The 27,485-nt window shown below is 51.0% G+C and overlaps 9 protein-coding genes across 9 annotated transcripts; 6 read left to right on the forward strand and 3 right to left on the reverse strand.

Moving 5' to 3' along the window:
• Positions 1-633: 633 nt before the first annotated feature.
• Positions 634-2,227, forward strand: BO66DRAFT_460207 (uncharacterized protein; the record flags this gene model as incomplete). Its single annotated transcript, XM_025652288.1, has 4 exons — positions 634-902; positions 963-1,112; positions 1,164-1,327; positions 1,446-2,227. 4 exons carry the CDS (start codon positions 634-636, stop codon positions 2,225-2,227), a joined length of 1,365 nt encoding a protein of 454 aa, XP_025500220.1.
• Positions 2,228-3,028: 801 nt separating this feature from the next.
• On the forward strand, positions 3,029-4,148 carry BO66DRAFT_460208 (uncharacterized protein; the record flags this gene model as incomplete). Its single annotated transcript, XM_025652289.1, has 1 exon — positions 3,029-4,148. One exon carries the CDS (start codon positions 3,029-3,031, stop codon positions 4,019-4,021), a length of 993 nt encoding a protein of 330 aa, XP_025500221.1. The 3' UTR covers positions 4,022-4,148.
• A 678-nt stretch (positions 4,149-4,826) lies between these two features.
• Positions 4,827-6,083, forward strand: BO66DRAFT_442198 (cytochrome P450; the record flags this gene model as incomplete). Its single annotated transcript, XM_025651406.1, has 1 exon — positions 4,827-6,083. One exon carries the CDS (start codon positions 4,827-4,829, stop codon positions 6,081-6,083), a length of 1,257 nt encoding a protein of 418 aa, XP_025500222.1.
• Positions 6,084-7,845: 1,762 nt separating this feature from the next.
• BO66DRAFT_331617 (nucleotide-diphospho-sugar transferase) lies at positions 7,846-8,886 on the forward strand (the record flags this gene model as incomplete). The annotated part of the gene is made up of 3 exons (XM_025644097.1): positions 7,846-8,158; positions 8,210-8,298; positions 8,371-8,886. 3 exons carry the CDS (start codon positions 7,846-7,848, stop codon positions 8,884-8,886), a joined length of 918 nt encoding a protein of 305 aa, XP_025500223.1.
• Positions 8,887-10,776: 1,890 nt separating this feature from the next.
• BO66DRAFT_460210 (YukJ family protein) lies at positions 10,777-11,448 on the forward strand (the record flags this gene model as incomplete). The annotated part of the gene is made up of 1 exon (XM_025652290.1): positions 10,777-11,448. One exon carries the CDS (start codon positions 10,777-10,779, stop codon positions 11,446-11,448), a length of 672 nt encoding a protein of 223 aa, XP_025500224.1.
• A 3,056-nt stretch (positions 11,449-14,504) lies between these two features.
• On the reverse strand, positions 14,505-15,244 carry BO66DRAFT_414441 (5'/3'-nucleotidase SurE; the record flags this gene model as incomplete). The annotated part of the gene is made up of 2 exons (XM_025649466.1): positions 14,505-15,071; positions 15,173-15,244. 2 exons carry the CDS (start codon positions 15,242-15,244, stop codon positions 14,505-14,507), a joined length of 639 nt encoding a protein of 212 aa, XP_025500225.1.
• Positions 15,245-16,163: 919 nt separating this feature from the next.
• On the forward strand, positions 16,164-17,133 carry BO66DRAFT_331751 (uncharacterized protein; the record flags this gene model as incomplete). The annotated part of the gene is made up of 3 exons (XM_025644106.1): positions 16,164-16,249; positions 16,308-16,617; positions 16,681-17,133. Coding segments are annotated over 3 exons (849 nt in total), but the record flags the coding sequence as incomplete, so codon positions are not given.
• A 742-nt stretch (positions 17,134-17,875) lies between these two features.
• BO66DRAFT_460215 (putative ABC multidrug transporter) lies at positions 17,876-22,585 on the reverse strand (the record flags this gene model as incomplete). Its single annotated transcript, XM_025652291.1, has 7 exons — positions 17,876-18,036; positions 18,096-18,438; positions 18,493-19,277; positions 19,330-20,427; positions 20,477-20,686; positions 20,736-22,053; positions 22,122-22,585. The coding sequence occupies 7 exons, from the start codon at positions 22,583-22,585 to the stop codon at positions 17,905-17,907; spliced, it is 4,350 nt and encodes a 1,449-aa protein (XP_025500227.1). The 3' UTR covers positions 17,876-17,904.
• Positions 22,586-24,050: 1,465 nt separating this feature from the next.
• On the reverse strand, positions 24,051-24,749 carry BO66DRAFT_331581 (acetolactate decarboxylase; the record flags this gene model as incomplete). Its single annotated transcript, XM_025644094.1, has 1 exon — positions 24,051-24,749. One exon carries the CDS (start codon positions 24,747-24,749, stop codon positions 24,051-24,053), a length of 699 nt encoding a protein of 232 aa, XP_025500228.1.
• Between the last annotated feature and the right edge of the window lie 2,736 nt (positions 24,750-27,485).

The raw sequence follows: 27,485 nt of genomic DNA on the forward strand, positions 1-27,485 counted from the left end.
GGGTTCGGCAAAACCTTCCATCCGGAGGGCGGGTTGTCGCTTCCAGTTTCCCTCCGCTTTCCGTCGCTTTATTAATACCCAGCCTACCTTATCCATCTTAGCTACAGTGAAGGTGTGAAGGTGTAGCAACCACGGTATATGAAAGATGTCAACAGAAGATGAATACAAGTTTATGTGTCCTCGACCGCGAAGCACGCGGGCTTGTGAGAATTGCAGATCGCGCAAGATCCGATGTCTGCCGTCCGAGAAACCGTCGAGTGCCTGCCGGAGGTAAGAGCGCACGATGTCATCAGCATCCATTGGAGCCATACTAACGGACAAAGATGTATCAAACTGGGTTACGGCTGTACACTTACCTCGAGCAACAATGAACAGCCATGTGCAATTAACCCGTCGCGGAGCAGTACTAGCGAGATCCAGAATGAGGACGTAGTCGCCTCACTTTTCAGGAACGCGCCAAAACACGGAGATCAGTCTGCCCAGATGTGTGAGCTGCATCGCCAAATGATGCGCAAGCAGCTACTAGGCGACGACACTTCTCATGGTGCTCAGGAGACGAGTCACAGTGCTACCACGCCGCCTCTCACTCAAACCTCGACATCTAACACGGAATACAAGAACCTCCGTGTGAGTATGAAAGAGGCAGATGAGCTTCTATCTCACTTCCAGTCGAAAAAAGTTTACTTCCCGTTCGTGGATGTACCGGAAAACATCTCAGCCGCCTCCATGGCGAAGACCCGTCCCTTCCTCTTCTTAGCGATTCTCACTATATCGGCAACGCGGCGGCCGCTCCTGCAGAGAAAGCTCGATGAGAGATTCCGGCGAGTATTGAGTGAAAGGATTGTTCTCCAAGGAGACAAAAGCCTAGATTACGTTCAGGGTCTCCTGGTCTATCTTGCATGGTATTGCAGACCTCGGCTTTTTATAGTGCGTGCAGTGGCTGACGTTGGTGTGGCCTCCAGGCACCCTATACACATTCGGCCATTGAACAATCAGATGTGGCAGTACGTTCAAATCCTCCGAGGTATGCTGTCGGACCTGAGGTTTGACCAGAAGCTACACGAAACGGCTGCGCGCAATGCCTGTCTCGGATGCTATAACCTGTCCTCGCTGTGAGCCGTCCTTATCTCGGACATCAGAAAGCTGGCTAAACAGATTCCTAGATTTGCTCTTGGCTTTCAGCGACGCAGCGACTCGACGCTGTATGAAATTATAAAGTCTACTATTGAAGGAACTGCACCAATCGACCAAGATGACAGTCACCATACGCTGCTTTCCAAGACCCAGATGCTGTGGGAGACTGTAGCTCGAACATCTGAGCAGGGGGGTGATAATCTCCCCAATTGCTCCCTGTCATTTCACCTGCAGATCCAAGACATAGAGCGCAAGATCCGTTCTGAGACCTCGGAGACAGGTATATTGGGACAAATGCCTGTACCTAAGAGATTTGCTGACGAAGCCAGCTTCGCTACGTATCTCGATACTGTCGCTGAAAGTGGTCACAGCGTATCTCCCTTGGATGGTTCATAGCCCAAGCTCCAGCCGTAAATCATCACACCACACCCGATCATTTGAGTACCAACCATGTGAACATGTGAAGGAAGCAAGATCGTGCCTAGCGGAGATCCGAGGCTTTTTCGATTACTTTCTCTCGTTACCAGCAGGCCAATACATCTACTTTTCCATCAGGGAATGGTGCCAGCTAATTCTTACAATCAGCACTGCCTCACAGATATGCTTTCTCACTCACCCCTTCATGAACACCCAATGGTACGATTTTCAGACTAAGGCGCGATCGACCATGCAAATATACCTGGAAAGCCTCTTACACCGCATGACGACCTTATCCGTCTCGAAGACTGGCGACACACCAGACATTTTCTCCATGTTCAGATCGGTCTTGGATGTTGTTCTGGAAACATATGCTGTCGCCAGGATCAACTCTCCCTTGCAGTCGGATCCGGATCCCTCGGGTACTGAAGGCACGGACTCTCCGAGTGTGGGTGCAACGAGCACGACGTCCAGACGGTGTCCCATGATGAATGGGAGCATCAAACAGACGGAGTTCTGGGAGGCAGTGCAGCAGAGTAACACCCTCTGTGGAGGAGTTCCGGAAGCCAGGAGCAGTGGTCGGTATTCAGGAGCGTTCGGGGCTGGTATGGATGGACTATTCGATGATGCTCAGGATTGGCCGAGTTTGTTTTCCGAATGGGTCAGTTTTACCTAAGTTAGGTTTATTGTGTGCTGGATGCTGCTCGATAACCTCTATAGTGGAGTGTTAATCGTTAGGGTTAGTGCCTTCTAAAGAACATAGAGGGCACACCCGGAACGTCACGATTCCAAATGACATAGCTGGTTATTCTTGACATAATCGCTGTTGGCTCTGATAGCAATATCAAAGTACAAAGACCATTATAAAACAAGCTCTGGACGTCGGAGCTCTGATATTCAATGTGACACATTTACCGCACCCAAGTTGTCTAACTGCCGGTTCCTACACATAGTCGTTCGGATGAAAACATCGAAAGTCATATCAAGTGCCGTTCTCCAGCTCGCAATCGTTGAATTCCGAGTCACATCAGCCTACAACAAAATTAGCAATAGCAATGAAAGGGCTTTCAACATCTTTGAATCGAGCAATGAAAGAGAGAACCTGGTAGGAAGCAAATCTCCTACGTCTGTCTTTTCCTTGCAGATCAACCGAGAAACTCCTGCAGATGGCATCTCGGCTGCGTCTGAAACATCCTCAGCCCGGTGCTTACACCAGAACATGCACAGTACGGAGTTTTCCGAGGAGATTTACACATACTATGAGCAGAGCCGCATACATTGCTGGAGACTTCTTGCTAAATGGGCTCGAGGAAGGACTCCTCCAGTAGAAAGTGTGAGATATAAATAGAGCTCCGACATCTTGATACGTCTTGTCGATCTTTTCATGCAAACCCGACCCGCAAGGTGAAGAACTCCGGCAGTTTGAAACACGCAAGCGTTCTTGCCTTTCCTCACACTTCTACCCACAACCACCACCATGGACCAGAGCCGCTTCATAGTCACCACCTTGGAGCGGGCAGGCATCCCCTACTGTGTCTTCGGGTGGCCGGTGGCCGACTCCTTCGGGATGAGCCACACTATCGTTGACCTCATCGCCCGGCAGAGCCTCGACTTTGCGGGCTTTGTGATCCCGGACCGGTACATTCCCAACGCCTATGCGGCCCTACGCAACCGCGGGGCACACCCCTGCACCCTCGGCCGCGACTGCGTCTCGGTGATCGGCTTTCTCAACCCCCCGACGGACATCGTGCACTGGCACACGCCCAACGAGGAGGCGATGATCCGCACCGGCGCCTGGCCCAGGCTCACCGTGCGCATTTACCGCAAGTCCATGTACATGTGGTTGTTCGCGGACCCGCCACTCAACCCTCGCCCCGACGATCTCTACTACATGTGGTCCGACCAGGTTCGTACGGGTCGCCGCCACCACCACCGCCAGGGCACCGGCTTCGTCATGCCCACTCCGGCCTGCTGGACCGAGGCCCTTGTCGTCCTGCACGCGCGCGACTTCGACGAAAAGGATCGCTACATGCTGACCCGCCTCTGGCACCGCGAGCTCCTCCGTGTCTGTATGCAGTTGCTGCAGCCTATGCGCCAAGGAGCCCACCCGCTGCTCCTGGAAGGCGAGCTGGATCTGCACCTCGTCGGGGTCATCAAGGCGATGCGTGCCGCGCTGATTGCCGGTGATCCCGACGCTCACTCCGACCTGGTCGAGGCGGAAATCCGCATCGTGCGCGCGCAGCTCCAGAACGATGAGCCGCCTTGCCCTCCGCCCCAGGGGGTGACCTACGACCATGAGGCCGAGGTGGCTTGGTGGGAAGAGTGGGTCGCTGACCGTCGCTCGAATGATGCCGGGGGTGATGACCACATTGTAGGCCCTAGAGTTGAAGAGCTTAGTGATGACGATGAAGACGACGACGATGAGGAAGACGAGGATGATGAGGAAGATGAGTTGTCCGAGGTGGAGTAAGTTTCTCTATCTTGCCTGATCCTCAGAAGCCTCGCTGAAGCAAAAACAGCAAACACCAAAAAAAAACCACATGAGAATGGAGCACGTTAAGCGTGGCTTCTCGAAAAACACCACAACATGAACCAAAAAAAGAAAAAAAAGGAAAAACAAAAAACCAAGAAAACCAAAAAAAAAAAAAAAAAAACCACCAATAAAATAGAAAAAAAAAACGGTTCGCCTTGAAGAAAGGTTCAATCAAATTGCTTACCACAACAACAGTTCCTCACCCCAAGGCAAGTATTCCGATTTCCAAAAGACATTCAAAGAGCAGAGTCATGCAAGCTAATAAAAGAGCTATATACTTTCCTGTATTATATCACAAGTGCAGATATAGGTATTCGGCTGGTGCATTCCAACAAAAGTCCCTGCGGCAGAGAACACCGTGTACGCACAGGTGTGGCTTTCTTTGCAGTCTCTGCAATGCACATCCACATACATTCATTCACCTATTAAGCTAGCCCTAACTCCGCCATCTATGAACATCCATCCAACCATGGTACAGCTTTATAGTAATATCAATCTCTTATGTTGTTAGATTGCATTAATCTCCTTTCCCCGCACTCTTTATCTCCGTGCCACATGTCTCATGTGGGATCCCAGAAAATCCCCCAGCTCAGCACATTCACCACACACGTTGGCATGACAAAGATAGATTGAGATAGAAAGTCCTTCTGCCTGATCACCATGTCTCTGAATCTCTTCCATGACAAACCATCAACTCTCCAGAAACACCCCCGAACTCCCTTCCTTGAAGACCATATCCACCATGATGCGAGATTTCCGCGCACTGAATCTGCTGATACTCATCTTCAGCGCCATCAATGTCATCGCTGTCGGCCTCTTCACGGTCAGTTTTTTGAACAGCCCACGCAACAAAACCCATCAGCCAACAGAATGTCGCACCCTCATTCAAGCCCATCGTTTCAGAGCCCGCAGGAACTTCCTCTCGCCTCATCGCGCGCGAATCCGGCCAAACACCCGACTAGCCTTCGCTTTTGGGATTGAAAACGCCTTTACCACCCCGGACGAAGAGTACGCCACCCATTTCGTCAGAAACGCAAGGAATCTGATCAACCTCCAAGCGCAAGACTGGGAACGACTGGCCAAGTCGCTCCAATCCAAAGCTAACGAGCTCATCAGCACAGCGCACCGCCTCCACCTCGCAAGCGTAGTCCAGTCCCTCTCACTCCGGATCATCCTTACCACACTGCTCAACGCGGAGCTAGACACCCTCCCCGACGCCGAAAAGCACATGGTCTCCCTAGCGCAGGCCATCAACCGCGCCTGGGTGTCCTCCAAGAACGACGTCGACCTCATCGAATTTGCCGATAACCCCGGCCTCCAAGCCTCCCTCTCCGCGCTGTTTCCTACCTTTGACGGAACCGACCCCCGCGGTAACCCACTCTGCTGGATCCTCCCCGGCTTCGAGACAAGCTGGCGCATCAACCTGCGCATTGTCCTGGAACTCCTGCTCAACACGGGCCAGACTCATCCCGACTGGACGGCCACGATGATTGCTTTCGCAGAAAACCCCACGAAGACACAGTTCGAAGCCGCGGGAGCAGACGAAGTCTCCGCCAAGGATGTAGTGGCGGAAGGATTGCGACTGTACCCTCCGACCAAGCGGATCTACCGCGCGTTCGAATGGGAGGAGAACGGTGCGAGACACTCGGATACCTTCGCCGCGGCCGTGGAGGCTTGTCATCTGGCGGGTCGAGTCTGGGGACAAGATGCGCTGAAGTACAATCCGCTGCGCTGGCGGGCTGTCACGGATGTGCAGAAGCAGGCGTATCTGCCTTTTGGCGGTGCGCCGTTCGAGTGTCCCGCCAAGGCGGTCTTTGGGCCTAGGATGATTGCGTTGGTTGTTGGGGTTTTCGTGGGCGTTTTGCAGGTGGGTCACGGTTGGAGGCTGGTTGATAAGGATGGAAATGGGGTGAATGATGTGTTCGGTGGGGAGAGGTTGAAGAATGATCGTGGCTCGTATGAGGAGTTGTTTCTTGTTAGGGCGGCGGGTGGTGTCTAGTTCAGCCGACGCGTGTAGTGTGATTCTGGCGTGTTAATGTGGTCTCAGGATTGCGTGTATCTGACTGTGTTTTGCTTTTGGAGGAGTTGAAGTGTTATCAGACGGTCTGATTCTAAAGCCCGAGTTTATTTTGTCATGTGCCTTGACTGGTGTCTTGATTGAACAGTAAAGTATCTCTATCTCACAGATCACCGGCGAAGATCAGTGAAGGCCGCAGTCTGCCTGGCGCGGTGCATTCAGATGTGGAGAAAAGATCTTTCGGAGGCAGTCGACGCACTGGGAAGGGATTGCCCGACACTTTGTCGAAGATGTAAAGCACCTCGTGCAGGCCTGCCATGAGGTACCTTTCCGCATTGCCATCCCAAAAAGCAAGGTGCGCTTGGAGGCGAGCCGCTTATTTGGGAAGACTTTGGACGAGTGGCACAAACACATCGACACAGCCCTTGGGGAACTGTTGGAAGACAACCGAGCGAGGTCGTTGGTGACCTGCAACCCGCAGTTGCTGTTGGACACGATCTCTGCGGATCAAAGTCAAGGGAAGATCCTTCTAGGTCAAAAGGCGAGAGCCGCATCATAGGATCGAAGAGCCAATGGCACTGACGACACGCAGACAAACCGTCCACAATTTATATCGACCATACTGAGATAGGTGCTTTTCGTGCGTGCAAGACTTCAATCGTACTACATGATCGCCTTGCATCGTTTTATCGATAATGTGGCCATGCAGGTAATCGAGCGGCATGTCTTGGGACCGAAATGTCCGGTGCTGGTGGTGTCAGTTGAGAGGTTTGCCAAGCTGGACGATGGTGAGCTAAATGCTATCACCGGAGAAGACGAGTCTGACGCTCGCATGAGGGCCAAGCTGGAGAGACTGCGCTATCGCTATACCGAAGCTCTCCAGAGATGGGAGAGGTTGGGAATTTTGTAGAGAGCCTCACATTTTGGATTTTCTGACATTTGCTTGTACTTGAAAATGGTAAGAACTCTTGTCTGATCAGAACGATTGCAGTGTATTATTCTTAGCTTCATAGTATCGATACTGCATACTTAACAGAATGGAAATTTTAAGCGGGGTAGACGATCTGCCCGTTCTAAGACTGAGGTAGAGTTTTGAGAAAACGACAATCTATATTCAAAGCAGACGACCTGGAGCAGACGACGCAAAGATAAAAAATAAGAAGATGAAGAAATATTCACCTGACAACAAAGACACCAAGAAGCGCAATCAAGGATATTTTCCGGGGAAGAACTTGTGGTTGCATCCACAGAGATGTCAATGCTGTCCGAACAAAAGCGGTAACCGCAATGCTGCGTTTTCTCATCACAGGGTCAATGTGTGCCATTTCAAGAGTATTTACGGTATGATTCTAGAAGGGAAACATAGGCTCAGCAGCGATAAACAAATACCTGAGAGTAAACACGACTAACTCGAAGTTCGCTGAAAGGGACCAGTGAACCGTGGTTCAACAAACAATCAATGCCCAGAACAAAGAACCCATCATTCGATGTGCCCCAAGCTGTGCATTCACCAGCAGCAGATCCAGACGAGAACGCGGTGCATTGCGCCTTTGTCTCGTCTGACTGCACTTCTGCTTTCTTCGATCCTAGCTGAAACTTCTTCCCTCCACCGCATTGAATCTCACTTTCTTCATCCCCTCACCCCCCACTGGCTGGATGCACGTTGCGCATAGATATGATCAAATCGCAGCGCAGTTTGGCTTTCTGCCCACGCAGTGGCAGTCTTATTCTCTGGGCCATCGCCATGCTTTTGTTATATTGGATATCGCTAGTCTTTGCAAGTCTCTACGGCGGCAATAGAGTGAGCAGCTCTACAGACATCGATTTTTCGCAGTACGCGGTGGTGCAGTATGCAACCAGCCAGCCGGACCTATGCAGCGCAGTCATGCAGTTTGAGTCTCATGATCGTCTGGGCAGCCAAGCCGATAGAGTTTTTCTTTATCCTTCGCACTGGGACCCAGCGAGCGATTCTACGGAGGGCAGACTGCTGCTCAAAGCCCAAACTGAGTATCATGTCAAGCTTCTACCCATCGAAGTTCAGATCCCATCGAATGGCCGTAGTAAGCGCACTAGCTGCCATTAGACAGGTTGAGCAGAGCTGACAAAAGACGCACTGACAGGGACAGAGAGCCTCACCAAGCTTTTGATGTTTAACATGACACAGTACGACCGCATCTTATTTCTGGATGCGGCTGGTGTTATCCTCAAGGCATGCTGCACTCTTCTCACCCGGTCATCTCGAAGCAGAAGAGATCGTTGCTAACTCTAGCCGCAGAATCTTGATGAACTTTACTCGCTTCTTGAAAGCCCGATCGCAATGCCCCGCGCCTACTGGCTGGACTCCGAATACCGTCAGCTCACCCCATCCTTCATGCTCGTACAACCTTCGGAGATAGAATTCAATCGCGTGTGGAAGGCAATCCAGCAGGATGACAATGCCGAATCCGACACAAATGTCCTGAATAACCTCTACCGTGACTCCGCGATTATCATCCCGCACCGTCCGTACCACCTGCTGACCGGGGAGTTTCGAGCCAAAAACCACGCGAGTTATCTGGGCAGTCCCTACGCGACCTGGGATCCCGATGTGGTCCTGCAGGACGCGAAGTATCTGCATTTCTCCGACGGGCCCGTGTCGAAACCCTGGATCAAGACCCCGGTGGCGGTGATGGAAAAGGAACAACCGGATTGTGATATTAATACTGTGACGGGCGCGCTGGATTGCCGGGCTCGTGACCTCTGGTTGGGATTCTATAAGGATTTTGCGGAGAGACGAGAGGTATGATGTCTCTCCCCTGGTTCTGATAACGGTCGAAATGGGCTAATCGATCGCCGATAGATGGTCTGCGGAGCGGAATTCGTGCCCCAGCTTGACCGAGAGGCTGACAGAGTATGGATAGCATCGCAGACACATAATCTATCATTTTCTGGGACACGGAAACTGATAGACCAGGCTATCGACGGTCCTCGTCACGCTATGCTATGGATCCACAATCGCATCCGGCGTCGTGAGTAGTGATTCAAATCGAAGCAAATGCTGGTCCTGGTCGATACCCAGTTTCGCATGCTTCCAAACCAAGAAGACGAACAGGACTGCGTTGTTGGGAGTGTACCTCAACACGGGCCGGTTATTGGCATCCTCAAAAGTACATTTTTTTCACCTCTGCGGTGTCAAGTTGATTTACCAAATTTGGACCGAATGGTTTTCTTGCCTACTAGCATAGCCAGCCAGTCAGTGGTTCGGAGAATTGCACTGCTTCTTGTCTTCTATCTCTGCCACTGTTTACATCCGCCGACCGTCAGAATAGCAAGGATCGTAGCTTTTGAGCCACGGTGTATTTTCTATAAGTAGCTTTTGATGAAATGTCATCACCGAAAGAGTCAATCTCCTGTCAATCCGCATTCTTACAGGATAAGGTCCCAGGCTTTCGGCCCAGCCACATTACGGTTCACAACCTCTACCAGTCTTGTTTGGAATGCACTTCGCGGGTTGAAATAAGCTCGAGACAGGCAATATAAGATGTATCTTAAGTGATAATGCCTCAACTGCTACAAGCTGGGAACAAATCTAAGCTTTAGCCTATCTGGCGGGCCCCCTCTCAGCGCCCAGCTCACGCACCCATCACACTTTGCCCTTGTGCTCCTCAGGCAGTCCCCTGCAAGTGGGCATGGCGGATGGGCTCGTTTGATCTCACATTATAATACAGTGTTACATTGGCGTCTCTGTCAGACGTCCAGAGTCATACTCGTCTCAAGCAACATGGTGTACTGTAGTGATGGTAAGAACCGGGGCTGGTTTCTAGGGGACAAAACTTGCACAGGATTGCCAATGCCGACCGCCCAAGTTGTCCTCGATGCCACTATTTTGTGGAGTCTAGTCTTTGGGAAGGTAGCATGTGAAGGATAACAGACGGGCTGGATTATTGTGCCGTATGCCACACATATAGAGGCTTTGTATCTTCAGAATCATGGGCTAAGATAGCACTCGCAACTACCCACTATTTTGGGTGGAATGGTCCATTTTAGGATACGCTTCTGCGTCAGGGACTCGTATGGTTGTGTAGGGTTTGAGTCTGATCATTCAAGCTCAAACTATGATCGGCATGAGACTTGAGCTTCTGAAATGTGTATCGCGGCATGGGCAATATTTTTACGGAAGAGGAGTCTAGATCCAACCCAAGATTTGGGAAGCGGGGCAAGCGTATGAGTGACAAGAATATTCAAAGAAAGTGATACGAAGCTACATGCTGTGCATAAGTGGCGCAACTATAACGGATGATTCTACTGGCAACTCTAAAACGCCAGCAGTGCATTAAAGCCATTCAGGAAATCATAGTAGGATGGCTGTGCAACCGCTACACGAGCGGCGGGAAGTTGTATAAACTTCTCGTAACAAGCATGACGAAACAAGCTCTCGTATCACGAGATTAAAGCAGCTACTGGTGGTCTGGCCCGTATCTAGCTCGTATTACCACACTTGCTACGAAAGGCTACCAACGGTATCCGACTGCCGCCCCTCCATCACCTTCTGCATATCTTCTGAAGCGGTTATAAGTAGCCACGCCCGGACGCTGAAACCAGGATTGCCTAGAATATAATTGGACTCATTCCTACATCCATTCCAACACCATAAATCCTTTCTCTATCAGCAATCTATCCCAATATCTAAAGCAACATGCCCGTTCCCCACTACGGTGTCTGGGTTTGTAAGCCGACTCGGTATGTTGCCCAACGACATGGCGTACGCACTCCACACATCGAGCTTTATTTCAAAGATGACGACTCCGGGAGGGAGCGAAAGGCCGCCATTAATGTGAAATCGAACGGAGAAGACTCTCGCTTGGTGTTCTGGTCTTCTGATGACTTTGCTCATCCTATCACTATTCAACTTGCCCAGCTGGATCAAGGCTTTCATTCGATCCCGGATCCTCGTGGTCGTGCTCGAGATCTCGTGGGACTAGACTATCTGCGACTGCGCAACCTTCTGAATCTCGGATCTGGACGAGTTCTGCCGCATGATATTCCTGGCCGTGATAATGATATTCTGGACGTCGTCCGGCCGATTCTAGATCGAGCAATCAGGAGCTCAGCAAAGGTGTTTATCTTTGGCTCATCCTTCGGATCCGGGATTCATGATGTCCATATGAACCAAGGTAGTCTTCCTCGGTACGACAATGGCGTGTATCAGGACGGGGGCTTGCTGATTCAATTTGCCGATGGGCATTGGGAAGCAGTCTTCCTGGCCTTTGCCTCCCAAAGGATTCCCACCGACGATGTGGACGGGCTGCCGGAGCGACATAGTCGAAGCCTGTTGCAGATCCTGGCTCCACGAGAACACAATCTCTAACGAAGTCGATTTAAAGGCTGGTGGTAGTCAATCAAGGGTTTTTTTTTGTTTCTTCAAGACTTTATCCGTAGAAAATTACAATGCCGTTCGTATCCAATCATCATCTGTGGGAAGTCTTAGCTTTAGACGCAGAGGGTCTTCACTAAGGTCATGTCGCTGGGAGACTCTCAGATGGTCCCTTGAAGTTACTTTCATCAGCTTGGGAAGCTATAATGTGCAAGATTACCGTAAAACAAAAGTCACCTTTCTCAAGGGGCATACTGTTCACCACCGATACATGAGTGTGCCTGTCCACACCGAATAAGTGCCACGATTTCGCGATGATCAGACTCTTTGCCCATATTCCGGGTATACTGCTTCCCCACATCTGCATCACAATCGTCAAGTCTGGGACAGAATTTCTTAATTCACACCCGCCAGTTGATACCGAAAGAAATGAATTCTGGATGATCTCTGGTAATGCGATCCTCAGGCGGCGGGGCAGAACAGTAGTCATCATCAATTACAGCCCGCGAAAGTCCAACGATGGAACTGCAGATTCTCCCTCATCAGTAGATAACAGTAGATAAACAACAACAGTTGAGCGTCAGCTGGGTCCTGTAGGACGTACACCGATCGCCGAGTATGGTCATAGAAGATTTGCTCTGTTTCCGGCATGTACCATCCTCAACCTCGGAGTCGCATGTGCCTATTTATTCCCAAAAGCAAGATCCTCAGCCACACAGCAATATAAAAGCCGTCAAGCTTTGACTACGAGAAAACTTACTCCAAGGCCCTGATCATTTCTCTTGAATGATCACCTTGTCGGAGTAACTCAGATCGGAGGGATCAGAAAGACTTGTGCCGTCCGCCAGCTCCATGGCAATCGCCCAGACATGCCCATGCCGGAAAAATGGATTCTGATCAGAAGACAGTTCCTGGCTGCCGTAAAATACCGGGGTGTACCCGGACTGCGAGAACATGCCGAGCGCCCGGCACTCGTCGTTGTAAGAACGTTTGGCCAAAACCTCGGTGGCAGCCAATTCGGTCTCGCTGATTCCGCGGGTTTTTCTCCTGGATTTGAAAATCTCAGCCATCGGCCTCTCATAGAAAGGTCCACGAGGACGAAGTGGAAAGCACCTTACCCGTAGCGCACCTTAAGGGCGTATCTGCGCGTGCTCTTGTGGATCGTATTGTCATTAAAGCATGTGGTTTCATAGACCACCCATTCCTCGTGAAGTTCGTCTTTCCCGTTTTCAGAAAATATCTCGTGGATGAGATAGTCCCGACTGCCAATTTTGATGAGTACCGATCAGGTGTTTCATCTCGGAGAGCGAAGGCGAGGAAGCGAGTTCGGAAGACGTGAAGTATACCGAGGACGCTAAAAATCGTAGGAGAAAGTGGATGTAAGAGGGTGCGATAACAAGAACTACGTCTAACCTTATGGGGATATGATGAAACGTGACGTCAAAATCGGAAATGCATTCGGAGTCAAGGTGCTCAATAGGTAAGAGAGACTGATGACGAATTTATATGATACACAGAATGCTGGAGCTAAAACTGTAAGAATAAGTCGGGTCAACTTGTCAAATACAATCAAGGGAGTTATCAAGGAGTGCGCAATGTTACCATGGATATTTTTGACTTAGTAAGTGGCTTTCTTCCAGGCTCTCATTTCTCCATTCAAGTCCAATCTTTCTGAACCATAACGCAATATTGAGTGACCCTTATATATTCTTTGGTGGATACACTAAGCACATACGACCACAGGGTGTGGAACACAGGGCTTCCCGTCCGCTCAGCCGTACTTAAGCCACACGCCGGGAGGTTAGTAGTTGGGTGGGTGACCACCAGCGAATCCCTTCTGTTGTATGTTTTTGCTTTTTTGTATGCCTGCTATAAAAAAGTCTAGCGCATGCAGCAGTTCTCACCCAGTGTATGTTAATTGTGGCCAGTCTTCTTCTTTATCGATGATATAAGAGGACGGCCGCGCTGGACCACTTTACCACCATGCGCAGTGCTCCGTCCTGGCGACAATGAGATCACTTATCAGGAGCGACCCACCTTGTTCGGCTAAAATGGCGAATAAATCCAATCTTCTACAGTAGAAACGCCCAGTCTGAGCACGAATTGCATTTTTCTGCTAGGGAGGATAAATAGGTCGTGAGCAACTTCCATTTTGCCAGTTACTTAACTTCTCTGTCTTCTGATCTGGAGATGTGTCTCACTTTGTGACTGCCCTAGCTCGCGGCGTCTATCTATATCAGCCCGCAAAGGGAAGCCGATCTGCGCCACGGTGGAGGTTCTTCGGCTTTTATGCCATTGACAGCCAAAGCAGGGTCCAGAGCCGACCGTAGCATGTTAGCGACCGGGGCAAAATGGACAGAAGACCAGAAGATGCAAGGGTAGCGACAAAGTCACGTAGCACTTGTCCAAATCATAGCCATGGGTGTATGCGGTGTTGCGAACGTCACGTCACGTGGGTCTCTTCAATAACCAAGGGGGAAATCGTAGCGAGCCCTCCGAAGGGGGTGCGCATGCTTCGGACCCACTTTGAATAGTCAAAGGGCAACATTTTCAGTTTCAGTATTTCCAGGATGATGCCCTAAATTGTATGCGGAGTATGTGGATTATAGTGATGGCGCTACTTCTAACCTCCAGATCCAGTCAAATTTGGAGCCACGAAATTGATAAGCATGCTGAATCATCTAGGGACGACACAAATCTGATGAACAATAAGCTCGTTTTTCACTCCGATTTTTTTATCTTTACAGCAGGGATATAAGAACTAAATAAAAAATCAGTCGAATTATGTCGGGTGTGTTGTAGGATGTATAGTCGATAATCACCACCTTCCACCACGTCCTATGTTATCATATCTAGTACTCTAGCGACCCTGAAGAAGATTACCCCAGGTCGATCTCGCCTTCGCACTGGGCAGCATTCATGAAGTTCGCTTTCAACGGTGTCACACTATAAGCAATTAGTCTACGTGCTTGGACGTGAAGAAAGCGAGACACAAAGATGCAGCTCTCAATGAATGAGAATCGAATACGTGACACGTATCTGGTCTTTCCTTAACGTACTGCCCAGCCATCATCTGTATCCGAGGTGCGGTCCATACTACCGTGGCTATCTGATAGGTCTGGCGCCCATCGCAGTAGCAGCGGTGAGTCCGCGCTCCGTCTAGTTGTATCTCCCGACAGCGAAAGGACTTGAAACGGACTGGCTGCCAGCCAACGGTTCGGTCGGATCCGAGTATAAACGACCTTCCTGTCTCCGCTGGGAACAGATCGCAGCGGTATGTTCACGGAGTAGAATTCTACGCCGTCGTCACAGCTGTGGTACAAATGCTCAATCAGACGTACGGCATGCCTAGATGCATCTGCAATCTGCCCTCGATTGTAAATATTGTCTTTGGTAGCTGGCTCAAAGGAGAGAGCAATAGACCTCTTTCCACACAGGACGGCCACCATGGCCCCGCCGATTGTGCCACTGGAGAGGAGGAACAGAGCTGCTGCGTTCGCTCCGAGGTTGGGGCCCGATACCACCAGGTCGATCGGGATAGGCTTGCCCTCCTGCTGATAAGGGCGATAGTGATGCAGCCTGATCTGCAAACAACCAGCGGGGGTCGAATTCCAATGCTGCTACTGTTGTTGGTGTCATTGGCTAGTCCCGGAGGGTTTTGGTGCTCGGTGCCTTCGAACTGTTCCAGTTCGAAGGGGGAGAAATACGTCGCCTTGACCACCTCCCCGACGAAATGGGCTTTCCCGATCCAGCAACATTGCTGGTTTGGCAACCCACAGTGACGATGCATCCTTGGGATGGAGTTCGCGAACCAGGGAATGCACATCCGGGGATGTATCCCGCGAAGGGGGCCCGTCGTCGTTGACAACCTGAAAAGATTAGCCACTCAAACTGATTCCCCCTGCTCGCAGGTAAATTGTGCGTACTAGAATATGCATCGGGTGGAGATTTGTGTGGTTCAGAGCAAGCTGTGAATATGAGTGTGCACCAAGGAGTGGCGCAAAGGAGTCTGCTGACTAGGACCAATAGATAAGCAGCAAGGAGCAAGAAAAGATAGCTCTGAAATGCGGAAAATCCACCAACATCTTCCATACCGTACGGAGGATCTTGTAGTGCCTTCTGCACCGGCCACTGCTTGTCTGCTGTGGGGTAGGTATCACGTCATATAATCCTGGGGGGGGGGGGAAATGTTCCCGAGCATCGGGGAGGCCCCGAGGGAATTCTTTCCGAGACCGGACAGATTAAAGAGAAAACCCCGAGTTGTGTAGAGAAGCGAGAGCTGGAGGTTATACCACTCGACCACGACGAAGACTTCCTCGCAGTAATCTTACTTCGTATATGGCAAACCTTCTCCAGTCCTCCTCATTTTAGTTACTGTCGAATTTCCAGATCATCGTATGGCTGTCTGCTGGGCAATGACCACATGCGTCATACATAGGTTCTATGATGGTTATTTAAGGGTTGTACGATCGCCCACGCCCACCAGTTGTTATCTTAGTCAACTCGTGTCACATTTCTTGAAAGGAATAGCACTCTGAAGCAAACGAACATGTTCAGGACAAAACTAGTCCAGTCTGTGCTGAGGTAAGGAAATACTCTTTAACTCAAAATTCAACACCGCTGTTGACAAAGTAAAATCTTCTGTCGCCAGAGTGGATCAGTCCTGCATATTCATCTCAGGCAGCTCAGCAGCGCCAGGAGGCATATCTTCCGTGAGTGGAACGTTATGCTTGTATGTTCTTAAAGATATATCGGTGAAAGCCATCAGCGCCAGACTAGTCGGGAGCCTAAGAATGTGAGTGGGTATCAGGTGAACATGACCTCGTTTCACAATATCATCTGACTTACCTCAGACCGCGCGATGAGCATTCTGCAAAGTCTTACCAGGGAGGCATTACCTTCGAGCGCAGTCAAACATTGGCCAAGTCAAGAGACAACTCATTCCTCATGCCGCGAGGGATGTATGTGTTGCCATTCGAGTTACCGCTGAGCCGGGAAATGCCGGAGACCGTCACTGGTGTCGGTCACAAGTATCATTTATACGAGGTTCAGGGCATTATAGTACATCGAAACTCTCACCTAGACGTCGTTAGTGCGCATCCCATTCGGCTTCATTACCTTCCTCACATCCTACAAAGCGATATGCTCGATCAAGTCGTCCCTGTGAGTGTCCTATCAAGTTGTTCACAGTACTAGCGCTCATACTGACGCAATTAGCCATAGAAGTCAGTAGACGGGCTGATAGATGAGAGCATGTGGTACCGGATATCGATTTTCAGCACCGAAGTCCCTTTCGGAGCGACCTTTCCAGTCCGAGTTGAGTTTCATGCACTGCAAAAGGATTTCTCCCCGGGCAAAATAACCCTCCAAGTCTTGGAGACACACCTACTAAAGGTTACCCCAACGGCTTCCGACTCCATCACATACAACAGCGTCCTGTCCACTATCACACGAAAAGAGCATGCGGTCGTGCGCGAAACGTATGAGAATCTTAAATATACCACCGCGCAGTCATCCGATCTTCTGGACTGCGAATGGGCAGCCACAGCACTCGTTCATCTGCCGCAGAATTTCCAGGCCTGCACACAGGACCTGCAGACGGAAGTAATTCAGGTGCATCATAAGCTGCAGTTTGAAGTCGAGTTCGAGGCTGAGCGTGCTCAGAGAAAAAAGGTATGAGCCGTGATCCAGCTCCGTCCGTCTATCTTTGGTCTATGCTTGCAGTGTCGACGAATTGTATACTGACCCTGGAACTTGGCAACGCTACTAAGATCGTCGGCGCCATCCCTTTCCGAGTCTACATGTCTCCCTATACAGTGATGGAGCATGATCTCGTTTACCGACAGAACCTCCAAGAGCTTGAGATTGGTTTTGAGGAGCCGCCACCCTCTTACCTAGAGTACAACTCAAACACAGCGATCAGTGCTAGATCTCCATACCAAAATGCTCAACGCTCTGACAGAGCTTGTTGATCTCTCGACCCTCACGGATGTAAATACGGCATCGCGACTGAGCGTCAATCAGTGCCTGGTCGGCAGTGATAGCCGTGGATAAATAAGGAAGGCTACACCGAAGTTCAGACGCTCTGATCTGACTACACATTGTGCGGTGAAGCTCGGAAGATGCTGATACTACAGATTCAGGCGTAAAGCCAATCACTATGCATAATGGTCAGTGTTGCCAGTATAGGCACGCATGGATGTTCATCCCTTCGCCTGCATACCATGGAAGAGATGACAGCTTCCGTGTTTCTATAGGTTCTTTATGGGCTGGCCGTTGTTATTGAGGACAAAACTCAGTGACGCAAAGAATAGCGTGTTTCGACACAATTGACTGTTGTCTTATTAGGCTCATTGCCATCTTTTCAAGCCACGTCTGCAACGCTATGACCACGAATGACTATATACAGCCTATTCCCCATTCTATCATTCAACCCACAAACACCCTAGCTTAGAACAGCTTCTTCACCGACCGCAAATACACCAAAAGATAAACAACGGAGTAATTGAAAACCACATAAGCCAGAAAAATGCCAAAGTACGGCCAGATATCCGACGAGTCTAGCCCGAGGCTGGCGAGATACTGTTGTTGCCTTGACGTTAGTACAACTACTCACAGGTTCGTTGCGGTTGGAATCTCACCTCATCGCCAGAATTATAATCGCAGTACCCGCAGACCCCCGACTCCTCCGGATTCGACAAATAGCCGACGCCCTTCTCAGCCAGCCAAGGGCCCGCATACTCGCCGCAGGTCATGTTCGCCGGACTGCGGAAGTAGCTCAGTTCATCTTTCTCACAGACGACCGGCATTCCGCGCAGAACGGAGGTTAGAACGCCTCCGATCCAATAGGTAAACGGGGTGAGGTAGTACATGGTGTACTTCCAGAAGACCGGCATCTTGTCGTGCGGCTGGATGATGCCGTTGAAGAGCTCGCACATGGTGATGAAGAAGGGCATCAGGGTGGCTGCGATGGTTGCGTCGGCGCTACATTCGCTGTTAGTCAAGTCTTTTGAGCGGCATGGCGGACGGCGAACTCACCTCAGCGCGGCAATCCACTGTCCCCACGAAGTGGCAAACAGGAAGAACAGGAAGAACATCAAAAAACTGTATCCCGCGGCAAAGCCGTCCGGCAGTCCGGCGGTGAAGTAGCAGATCAGATAGAACATCACGCCCGAGCCGATGGCCAGCGGCATCTCGCAGAGGATCTGCGCCGTGCTGAACGCCACCCAGCCGTACATGCCCGCGGGTCCCTCGCGGGCGAGCCAGATGTCGCGGTTCATGACGAAGCGCATTGAAATAGCGTTGATGAATTCAGGAACGAGCATCAGGCACAAAAAGCAGAGGAATGCTTTGGACTCCAGGTCGGTGGAGCTGTTGCCCAGCTGGTAGAAGGTTAGGCCGTCGAGGAGGGCGTGCGCGAAGGAGGCGTAGAGGCGCGAATATGGGTACTCGGGGCTGCGCCAGTACTGTCGGAGGGTTCGACTGGTCAGAAGCTTGACTTGGCGGTAGAATGACGGGGAGGTGGGCTTGTCGATGGTGGGTGAAACCGCTGCAACTGTGCCTTGCCCTCGGATGGTCTGGATCTCAGCCTTGACTGCCGCCGCTTCGGTGGAATGATTCCACACGTAGACCCAATCGACGCTCTTTTCGGCTTCCTTCATACCACCGACGACAATCTCGATGAGATAGTCTGCTGCATTGGTCACGTTCTCAGGCCGGTAGCCGTGCCGGCCGAAGTATTCGAAGATTGCACGGCCTGAGTCTCCTACTTCGCCGAAATAGTAGGTATTACCACCGGGACTTAGGGCTAAGACGCGGTCAAACTGGTCTCGTTAGTACCTTTTCATCTAGTCAGTTCACCTAGAGTAACTATACCTCTTCAAACTGTTCCTGATTCGCTTGATGGATAGTGCAAAGCACAGCCAAGCCTTGATCGGCCAGCTTCCTGAGCAGGGCCACAATACTTGAAGCACCCTGACTGTCAAGACCACTGGTCGGTTCGTCCAGGAACAACACCAATTCGGGTTTGGCGCAAAGCTCCACGCCAATGGTGACACGCTTCTTCTTCTCAATGTCCAGACAACCTATCACAGCATCCTGCAAATCGATCAAGTCCAGCGTGGCCAGAACAACGTTGACATAGGCCAGTTTCTCTGCATCGGGGGTATGCTGATTCTGTCTCAGCAGGGCGGAGAACTCGAATGCTTCGCGGATGGTACTCGTTTCGTCGTGGATGTCCATTTGCTGGCAATACCCGATGCGACGGTTGTAGGATCCGTCGGTCGGATGCCCATCGACAAACATCGTGCCGCTCAGATTTCCTGAGCTCTGGCGTTGGGTGAGGGCCGTCAACAGTGTGGACTTTCCTGCGCCAGATGCGCCGACCAAGGCCGTGAGGCTGCCTGGTTTGCAGTACCCAGACACCTTATTCAGCAGCCTCCTCGACTCCCTGCCTATCTCCACATGGAGCTCAAGGTTGTCCCATGTGAATGTCGACTTGCATGCCAGAACAGCTTGCTGTAGAGCTTGGTCTTGATGAGGAGATTGGCGAGCAGCGGGCATGCCCTGGGAGTCTCCTTGCACACCACCAACTTCCTCATCCTGAGTTGTCTGACCTTTCCTCGATTTCTTCTGGGATCCCTTGTATTGAATTGGTCCTGCACTAGAGGATTCCCATTCCACGACCTCACTGACCCAACACGTTGCAGCGATGTAGAACACGGTGAAAAGGCACAGGATGCCGAAGTTACGCCACACGTGGTGGTAGTAGAAGCCGAAGTGAGAGGCCATATAATCGTCCCCGGTGATGATCGTGGTCCCGATCCGGCTTCCGTAGTACGCGCATGTCTGGTAGGTGACATCGGTGTAGTTGGGTCCAAAGGGGACAATTGATCCGGGAGAACAGGTGAAGTCTGTGTTATGGAACTCGGCCGCCATCATCGATTCGAAGGTGTAGATGACCGGCGTTGTGTACTGTGGGACATGTGAGTACATCTCAAGCAGCCAGTGCAGGGCTACGTACCGCTATCCACCCTACCCAGGGAACGCTATTGATAAGTCTGTCCAGCGAAATGACATAACCTCCAAGAACAATACATGCCAGGACGGAAAGACCAGCATAGCGCAGCGCAACCTCAAATGTCTTCGAAAACGCAGCGAACAGTCTGAACTGCTGTGTCAAGCAGATCGCGCAGAGGAAGATGAAAAGAAAGTCTATGAAGAATGACCCGGCCTAGTAGAGTCAGTATCGGTTACAGATGGTGGAAAACGGTCATGCTTACGTTGGTCTTCAAGCCCGAAAGAAAGTAAACCACGACCTGAAATAATGCACTGATGGTGACAAGAAGCACGACATCGGAGAGCAACCGCGCCAGACACACTGCGCTAGGCCGGACAAACGCAAATTTCTTCTGACGGCTGAGAATGTCTCGCCCCTGCATCGCGTCCTCCAACTCCGACATCTGCAACCATGCGAGCATCAACGAGGAGTAAAAGATGACACCGCCGCGCGAGTACAGTCCATCGCTCGTTTGGGGCATATCATAGAATAGACTGCCGATGAGCAGCCCATAAACGACAGCCGACATCAGCTTGATGTAGATAGGCCCCATGTGGTTCCTGGTCTGCCACAACTGCCGTCGGGCACAGAGCACAATCTGCCGGAAGAGAGAAACAGTGTAGGGTGACTTTGGCGACACGAAGCGCGATTTCTCGGTCTGCACGGCCTTCTTGAACTCTTCCAGACTTCCTGTATCTGAATCATCCGACGGAACCTGTCCGCCTAGGCGCTGATCCTCGTAGTTCCGAATATCTCTCTTCACGGCCTGGTAAGCGTTGCTCGCCCGAAACGCCGTCTCTAATTCCTCCGCTCCCTTTGGTGCACGGCTCTCCCAGCCCGGTTGAAATCGTCGTCGTTCGGGAATGGACACACTTGTTAGAAAGTCGCAGGTGGTCTGCATCGGGGCGCATTCGTAGCCAAGATCCTCGAAATAACGCTTTGCGTCGCGCGCAGGTCCTTGGTAGAGCATGCGGCCCTCGTCAATCAGCAGGACCTTATCCACCAGATCGTAAATAGCATCAGAGGCCTGATACAGCGTCATCAATGTGGCCTTGCCGCACGTGTCCGTCATGATGCGGAGACTACGCGCGTAGTCCAGCGCAGACGATGCGTCTAGCCCTCTCGTCGAGTTGTCCCAGCAGCTGATCGCGGAATCCGTGGCCAGGGACTCTATGATCGAGATGCGTTTGCGCTCGCCGCCGGACACACCGCGAATAAATTCATTTCCGACCAGGGTGTCCATGGTGTGCGACATGGCAAAAACACGTCCGTAGATCTCCAGGTAGCGAGGGATTCGGTCCTGACATCGCTTGGGGGTCTTGCACTGCAGCGCGAACTCCAGCGTCTGGCGGACGTTGAGAGTGGGGAAGTGCACATCGTCCTCTGGGCTGTAGGCGACTTGACCGCGGTAATGAGTCTGAACCTCCTCCAGACTCAGTCCGGAGTAGTCGATGGAGCCTGTAACCCCGAGGTAGGAGGAGTGATCACCGGCGATAGTGCGTAGGAACGTCGAGCATCCTGCTCCGGGTCTCCCCAGCACACTGGATATCAATTCGGTCAGCTCATTGGTCTGTGTTCCACCTGTTTAGACCCGAAAAACATGACTCACAGCATCATCTCACTACTCCGCACCACGCCTGAGAAATCCCGAATCAACTGCCGTCCACTCTCCGGCTTCTTCTTCGACGCCCACGGCTTGATGGTCCATTCATAGACATCCTGTAGGGTCAACGTCCGCCACAGCGCCGTCCCGAGAGTCTTGACCTTGACATGATCTTCCCCGTCTCCCCAGGTCGAAAGCGACTGGAAACAAACCCCAAGGTTAGATCTCATCTTCCCAGCGCGCACCTCCTCGTCCAGAAACTTATCGAACGAGGAATGCGGCTCCGCGTATTCCGGACGCGCATCCCTGCGGCTCTGCGCGGTCAAGGTGCGATGGATCTCCGCCAACTCCCCCTCATCCTCCTCTGACAGAAACACATGCGACAAGGGAGCTCCATCATCATGAGCCCTCGCTCCCTCCGATGAAGCGGTGGCAGAGGACTGCAAGTGTGGTACGGGATGTGGAGGCATTATACTTAACCCAAGGCCATTGAGAAGCAACAACTAGAATCCGGGTCTGACTCCAACACAACCACCGCAAGATGTTAAACACTATTTAAGGACAAATTGACGGAGTGCAGCCCGGGACCCGCGGGGTAGTGGATGATTTACATATTCTCGGTCCCCGGAACCCCAAAACGGAAGCCAAGACACATTCGGTTTAGGCGTTTTGCCGCGGCGATAGAATCATAATCTTATTAAGTAATAAATTATGATTTGCAGCCCTAGCCGCAGCACAAACCTATTCTCCGACTGGCCCAGAGAAGCCCGCGGAATGACCTGGGGATTGGTACCTACCAGCCATACTTGCAGTCTGAGTTTTCTGCCCGTTTAGAGTCGTGATTGGTCTACAGGCGCTAAGCGGGGGCGCCTTAGCGAGGTTGGCGCCCATCGAAGATGAGGTCAGCAAATTGCGGCGCTATTTTTACTAGATTAGGAAGCTCGGGGGAGAAAAAGCTTTTTGTGCCGGAGACCCACCGGCCCATGCCTGGCAGAAGACGAAGTCAATCACGAGAATGTGCTGCATGGTCTTGCATGCATATCATATTGCCGGTATTTGCCATCTTCGTGTTTAGTCGAGGACTTGACGTGTGTGCTCATTACCCAGGGCATTGATTGATCACGAGATCAACAGACTCTGATTTCCGCCTTGCCGCACGACGTCAGTCGATACATTGCTCCTTATCGTTTGCAATCACAGCCAGTTTTGATAATTGCCAGTGCTTTTGAGGATACACGAATCTTTCAAATAAGAGCGTTTCGTAGGGGAGGGAAAACAGATGGGCATGGTGGAAAATCGATCGCCATGTCATCACGTGATCGAGATGCGAATGTCTACGGTACATCGCTCAAAGATGACTGTGTCCTGTATATAGCAATTGAGCTCATTGCTCAAGGACCCTTTTAATCCCCGAATTCTTGCGATGAGCTGCGAAAGATCTCCTTCACAACCAAAATTGCCGTAGTTGATGTGATCAATCACGCACCTTCTAGTTACGAAGGCTAATTCCTCGACGGATCAGTCTCCCAAGATTGAGAGAGCAGGTCGAGAAGAGCGCTATGGAAGAGTGAAGATTGGCTAAGTTCGTAAAGGTACTAGACTACACCCCCAGGTGTGCTTTTCGTAGCTCGCCACGAGTTTTACGTGTAATGACGTCATTTCCCAGCCTGGCTGCGCTACAGGAAGCCGCCAAAGATAGAGCAAAGCACTACATCGATTCGAAGATCGATGGGTATGATGCAGTCATAAATGCACAAGAATCAAGTGAGTCTAGCTAGTGTGGACTACCTATGAAAAGAGTAACCTTTCACCATAAGCCACAAGGGCGGAACCGCCAGCAAGGATATAAAAGTCTCTGCGAAACCCAGCCAGCGAGCCCCAGCTCTATTCGAGTAATCGAACCTCTAAGCTACCATCCATCGCCAAGACACCAAGTCACTCAGCTAGATGCAAGTCCTTTGCCAAGTCCGCCTGCATCAACTCCTGGTTGAACTCCTCCGACGCAGGCAACTCCAGATGCACATGCGTGTTGACTGCGGCCTTCAACTCGACATTCTCAGCCTCAAACTCCAAGACATGACCACCAGCCTGGCGGTCTGAAGACAGAAAATGCAGATGAAAGCCGGCGACGCAGATCCCGTTCGTGTACGGCGGGGAATAGAACCCGAACAGCGTGCCGGCGACATTGTCGTACGTCTTGACGACCTGGCGCTTAGACAGTTCTAGCAACGGCTCCCGTGGGCGGATCTGCGGGCCACCGATGCGGTACACGATCTTCTTGAACGTGGCGTCCACGCGGACGGCGATAAAGTTATTCTGATTGGCGGGGAAGAATGGATGCAGGGCTTCGTGTAGGGTGTCCATGCGCAACGTGTTCAGGGGTTTGGTCAGCGTGGGCTGAAAGTCCGTGGCGACGATCATTGGTAGATGGTCTGTAGGCGCCAGCCGGTGTAGTTTATTGTCTGGGGTAAAGTGATAGGCCTCGCCGTCTACTATGACGATCTCGCCATTCAGGCCGCAGACGGTGCCAAGGCCGTGGTTGCATCTGGAGAGGACATTGGAGACTGTCGCTCCGTCGGAGGAGAAGCCCTGCATCAGGGCGCTGAAGACGCCATATTGATAGATGTGATTCATTTTGGGACGAGATTGGGATTGTATCTCATGTGGTAATGAATGTGTCGGATTCTGGTGACAGGATGATGATGATGCTCGCGCGGGGTTGTCTATATGACTGGGCACTAATCCGTTTAAGGAAACCGATACCGGTGGCATTATGCTCAAATGCGGCTCTTGAAGCCGAGGAGGCTGGCTTCTTCTCCGTGCTCATAATTCCTTGGTGTAATAGATATATACTCCATATTTTGGCCAAGTCATTTCTGGCTATGCTAGGAGACAAATTGCGCAGTTTCACACACTAAGACTCATATCAGCTGCTGTGTCTGCCGCATCGTTTACCATGCCAGCAAACCGTATGACCACCGCACGGGCCACAACTTAGCATTGCGGTCAACCTGCAATCGGTCTGCGGTCTCTGTTCTATTGCACATCTGAGGGCCAGGGCTTCGAAGGTCATGTGCAGAACCCCTCCCCCCCCTGGGCTGGAGGATCCGGATTATTCTGTCACCTTCCATAACTGAATCTCAAATGAATGTTCTGATCTTAAGCATTAAAAAAAGTCCCCATGTCTTGAAGATATACGGTAAGTTTAGTATCAAATGCAGGGCTCAAGTGTGCCACGTGGTGTAACATGGAACCAACCCAATTAGCTGGATCAACAGGGCTAGCACATAAACATTCCGTAGAGTCTACCAGTGTCGTTGAGACCACTTCCTAGTTCGAACAAAATACCTCGCATCATTCGGCATGAACCTATTGTAGAGAATACCGGACGAACTCAGGTCTTCTTGGAGATGATGCTTGTAAAGTGTCTATGTAGTGTAGGATGGAAAGGATTGGAGGGGGCGGGTGGGGGAGAATACTGAGTACTTCCCAAGTTCCCATGCATCTTTAGCGCATGAAGACGGGCAGCGATGCTGCTCCCAGCCTCCCAGCCTCCCACAGGATATCAGTCGTAGGGCTGGCTCACCTGGTCCACTGCAGTCCGGCTGTACGTCCCATGGCACGTGCTCTGCAACACTTCAAGGTTCAAACGATTTGTCTCAAGCCTATTTTAGGATAGAGTTTGATGCAGAAGGGTTGTCGTCATTTAGTTCTAGATGTTCTATCAGTGTTGCTCTTGCTCCTGCGTATCCGCCAGGTGGCTAAAGATCCTTCAATGAATGAGCGGTGAGTCACCTCGTTTCATCTAATCACCGTAACCCGTGGTTGCATCTGGTCGGAAAATTCGCGTTGAAGATATTGCAGGCAGAGTTTGCATGTCCAGCTTCGTTGAGGTTGCCGCATCAGGGTCCAATGGTTTCATGCCCTATGGCTAGAGTACGGGAAGTCCCGGACTGGCCCAGTAGGTAGAAAGATGAGTAAAAAAAAAAGAAACCCGAGCCATCTCCGAGTCTCCGAGATATTCCCGCTCGCCGAATGAAAACCGAAGCGCTTACTTGCCATCTATGAAATATCTGACGATGCCCATGGGTTGGATATATAAGCGTAGTTCAGTCTTGTCTTTCTTTCCCGTAGAATAAGCAGTTCAGTCTCTTTCTGTCAATTTTTCTCTTTGTCGTGCAAATTGCTTTGCTCAAAATGAGTGCGAGATCGTCTTTAGAGGTCAAACTCCTGGAGAAACCACGACATGTCTCCACAAGAACAAGAAGCAACCTCAAGTCTCGCTTACGAGAACAATGGGAGCTATGGAAGGTCGGGCTAGCTGCGAAGGAGCACTGGGACGACGAATATAATTTTCCGCCGGGTCGATATTATGGCCAGAGCCACCCATAGATGTGAGTGAATATTTGCCATTTTGTTAGCCTAGGTCTCTAACATGTGTTGCTTTCAGTCATACCTGTCGTTGGACCTCATACAAACTACCACAACTCAGCCCAATCAAGGCAAACCAAACGATTCCACGAACGCATGTCCCAGAAGAGGCACACAAACTTCCCAACACGGCACCAAGGGATCCTATGATATCGACGACATCTTCTTTCACATTTCAAAGCCATCAGTCAAATTTCCGGTCATTTAATGTTTGATGTTGCAACATATCCAAGCATCAGTACGGAGTTCGCTTGGGATTTATCTCCACAATTGCGCTATACGAACATGTAATGTTTGATTCACATACCCGAGAATCAGGACCTGTCCATTATATTTAGTTTAATAGATCTTTACTGCCTTCATTATCATCCCAATGAGAAGTTTACTCCGCTCCAGCTTCGACAATGTCTATCCTTACCTTTTATCAGAAGTCTTGGAACTTAAAAGATTATCTTTTTGTCGCCCGGCTGTCATGAACATGTATCGATCCAGAGTTTTGAGCCGAGTTCCCGCATGAGCGACGAATCTTGCCTAGTCGAGACGACATAAAGCGACACGCACGCAGGAAAAGAAGCGTTGGGCATCACGCTGTCTTGGCCTGCCATACTTAAGCGACATGTCAAATCCACGAAGTGAACACAAGAAGGTCTATTTGAGCATAGAGGTGCTTGTAGAATTACTAATCGAGCACAACCGTTGGACCCGTGACCGTGGACCGTGGACCGTAGGTCCCTCCCGACAACTTCCCGAACCGGTTAGACTGTCTTCTCCGTTGACCTTCCTTTTTCGGCATGGCCACATCCACTGGCACTGATGGCATTGACTGGGCCCTGCACGCCTACCACATTTCTATACTCATGTAGTCATTTTATAAGAGAGGGAACCCTCCTCGTCGGAAACACGCAATGAATGTGAGTCCTTGCTTCGCGCAGCTAGGAG

The sequence above is a fragment of the Aspergillus aculeatinus genome (genome assembly GCF_003184765.1).
Source record: "Aspergillus aculeatinus CBS 121060 unplaced genomic scaffold BO66scaffold_51, whole genome shotgun sequence".
Taxonomy (NCBI): Eukaryota; Fungi; Ascomycota; class Eurotiomycetes; order Eurotiales; family Aspergillaceae; genus Aspergillus; species Aspergillus aculeatinus.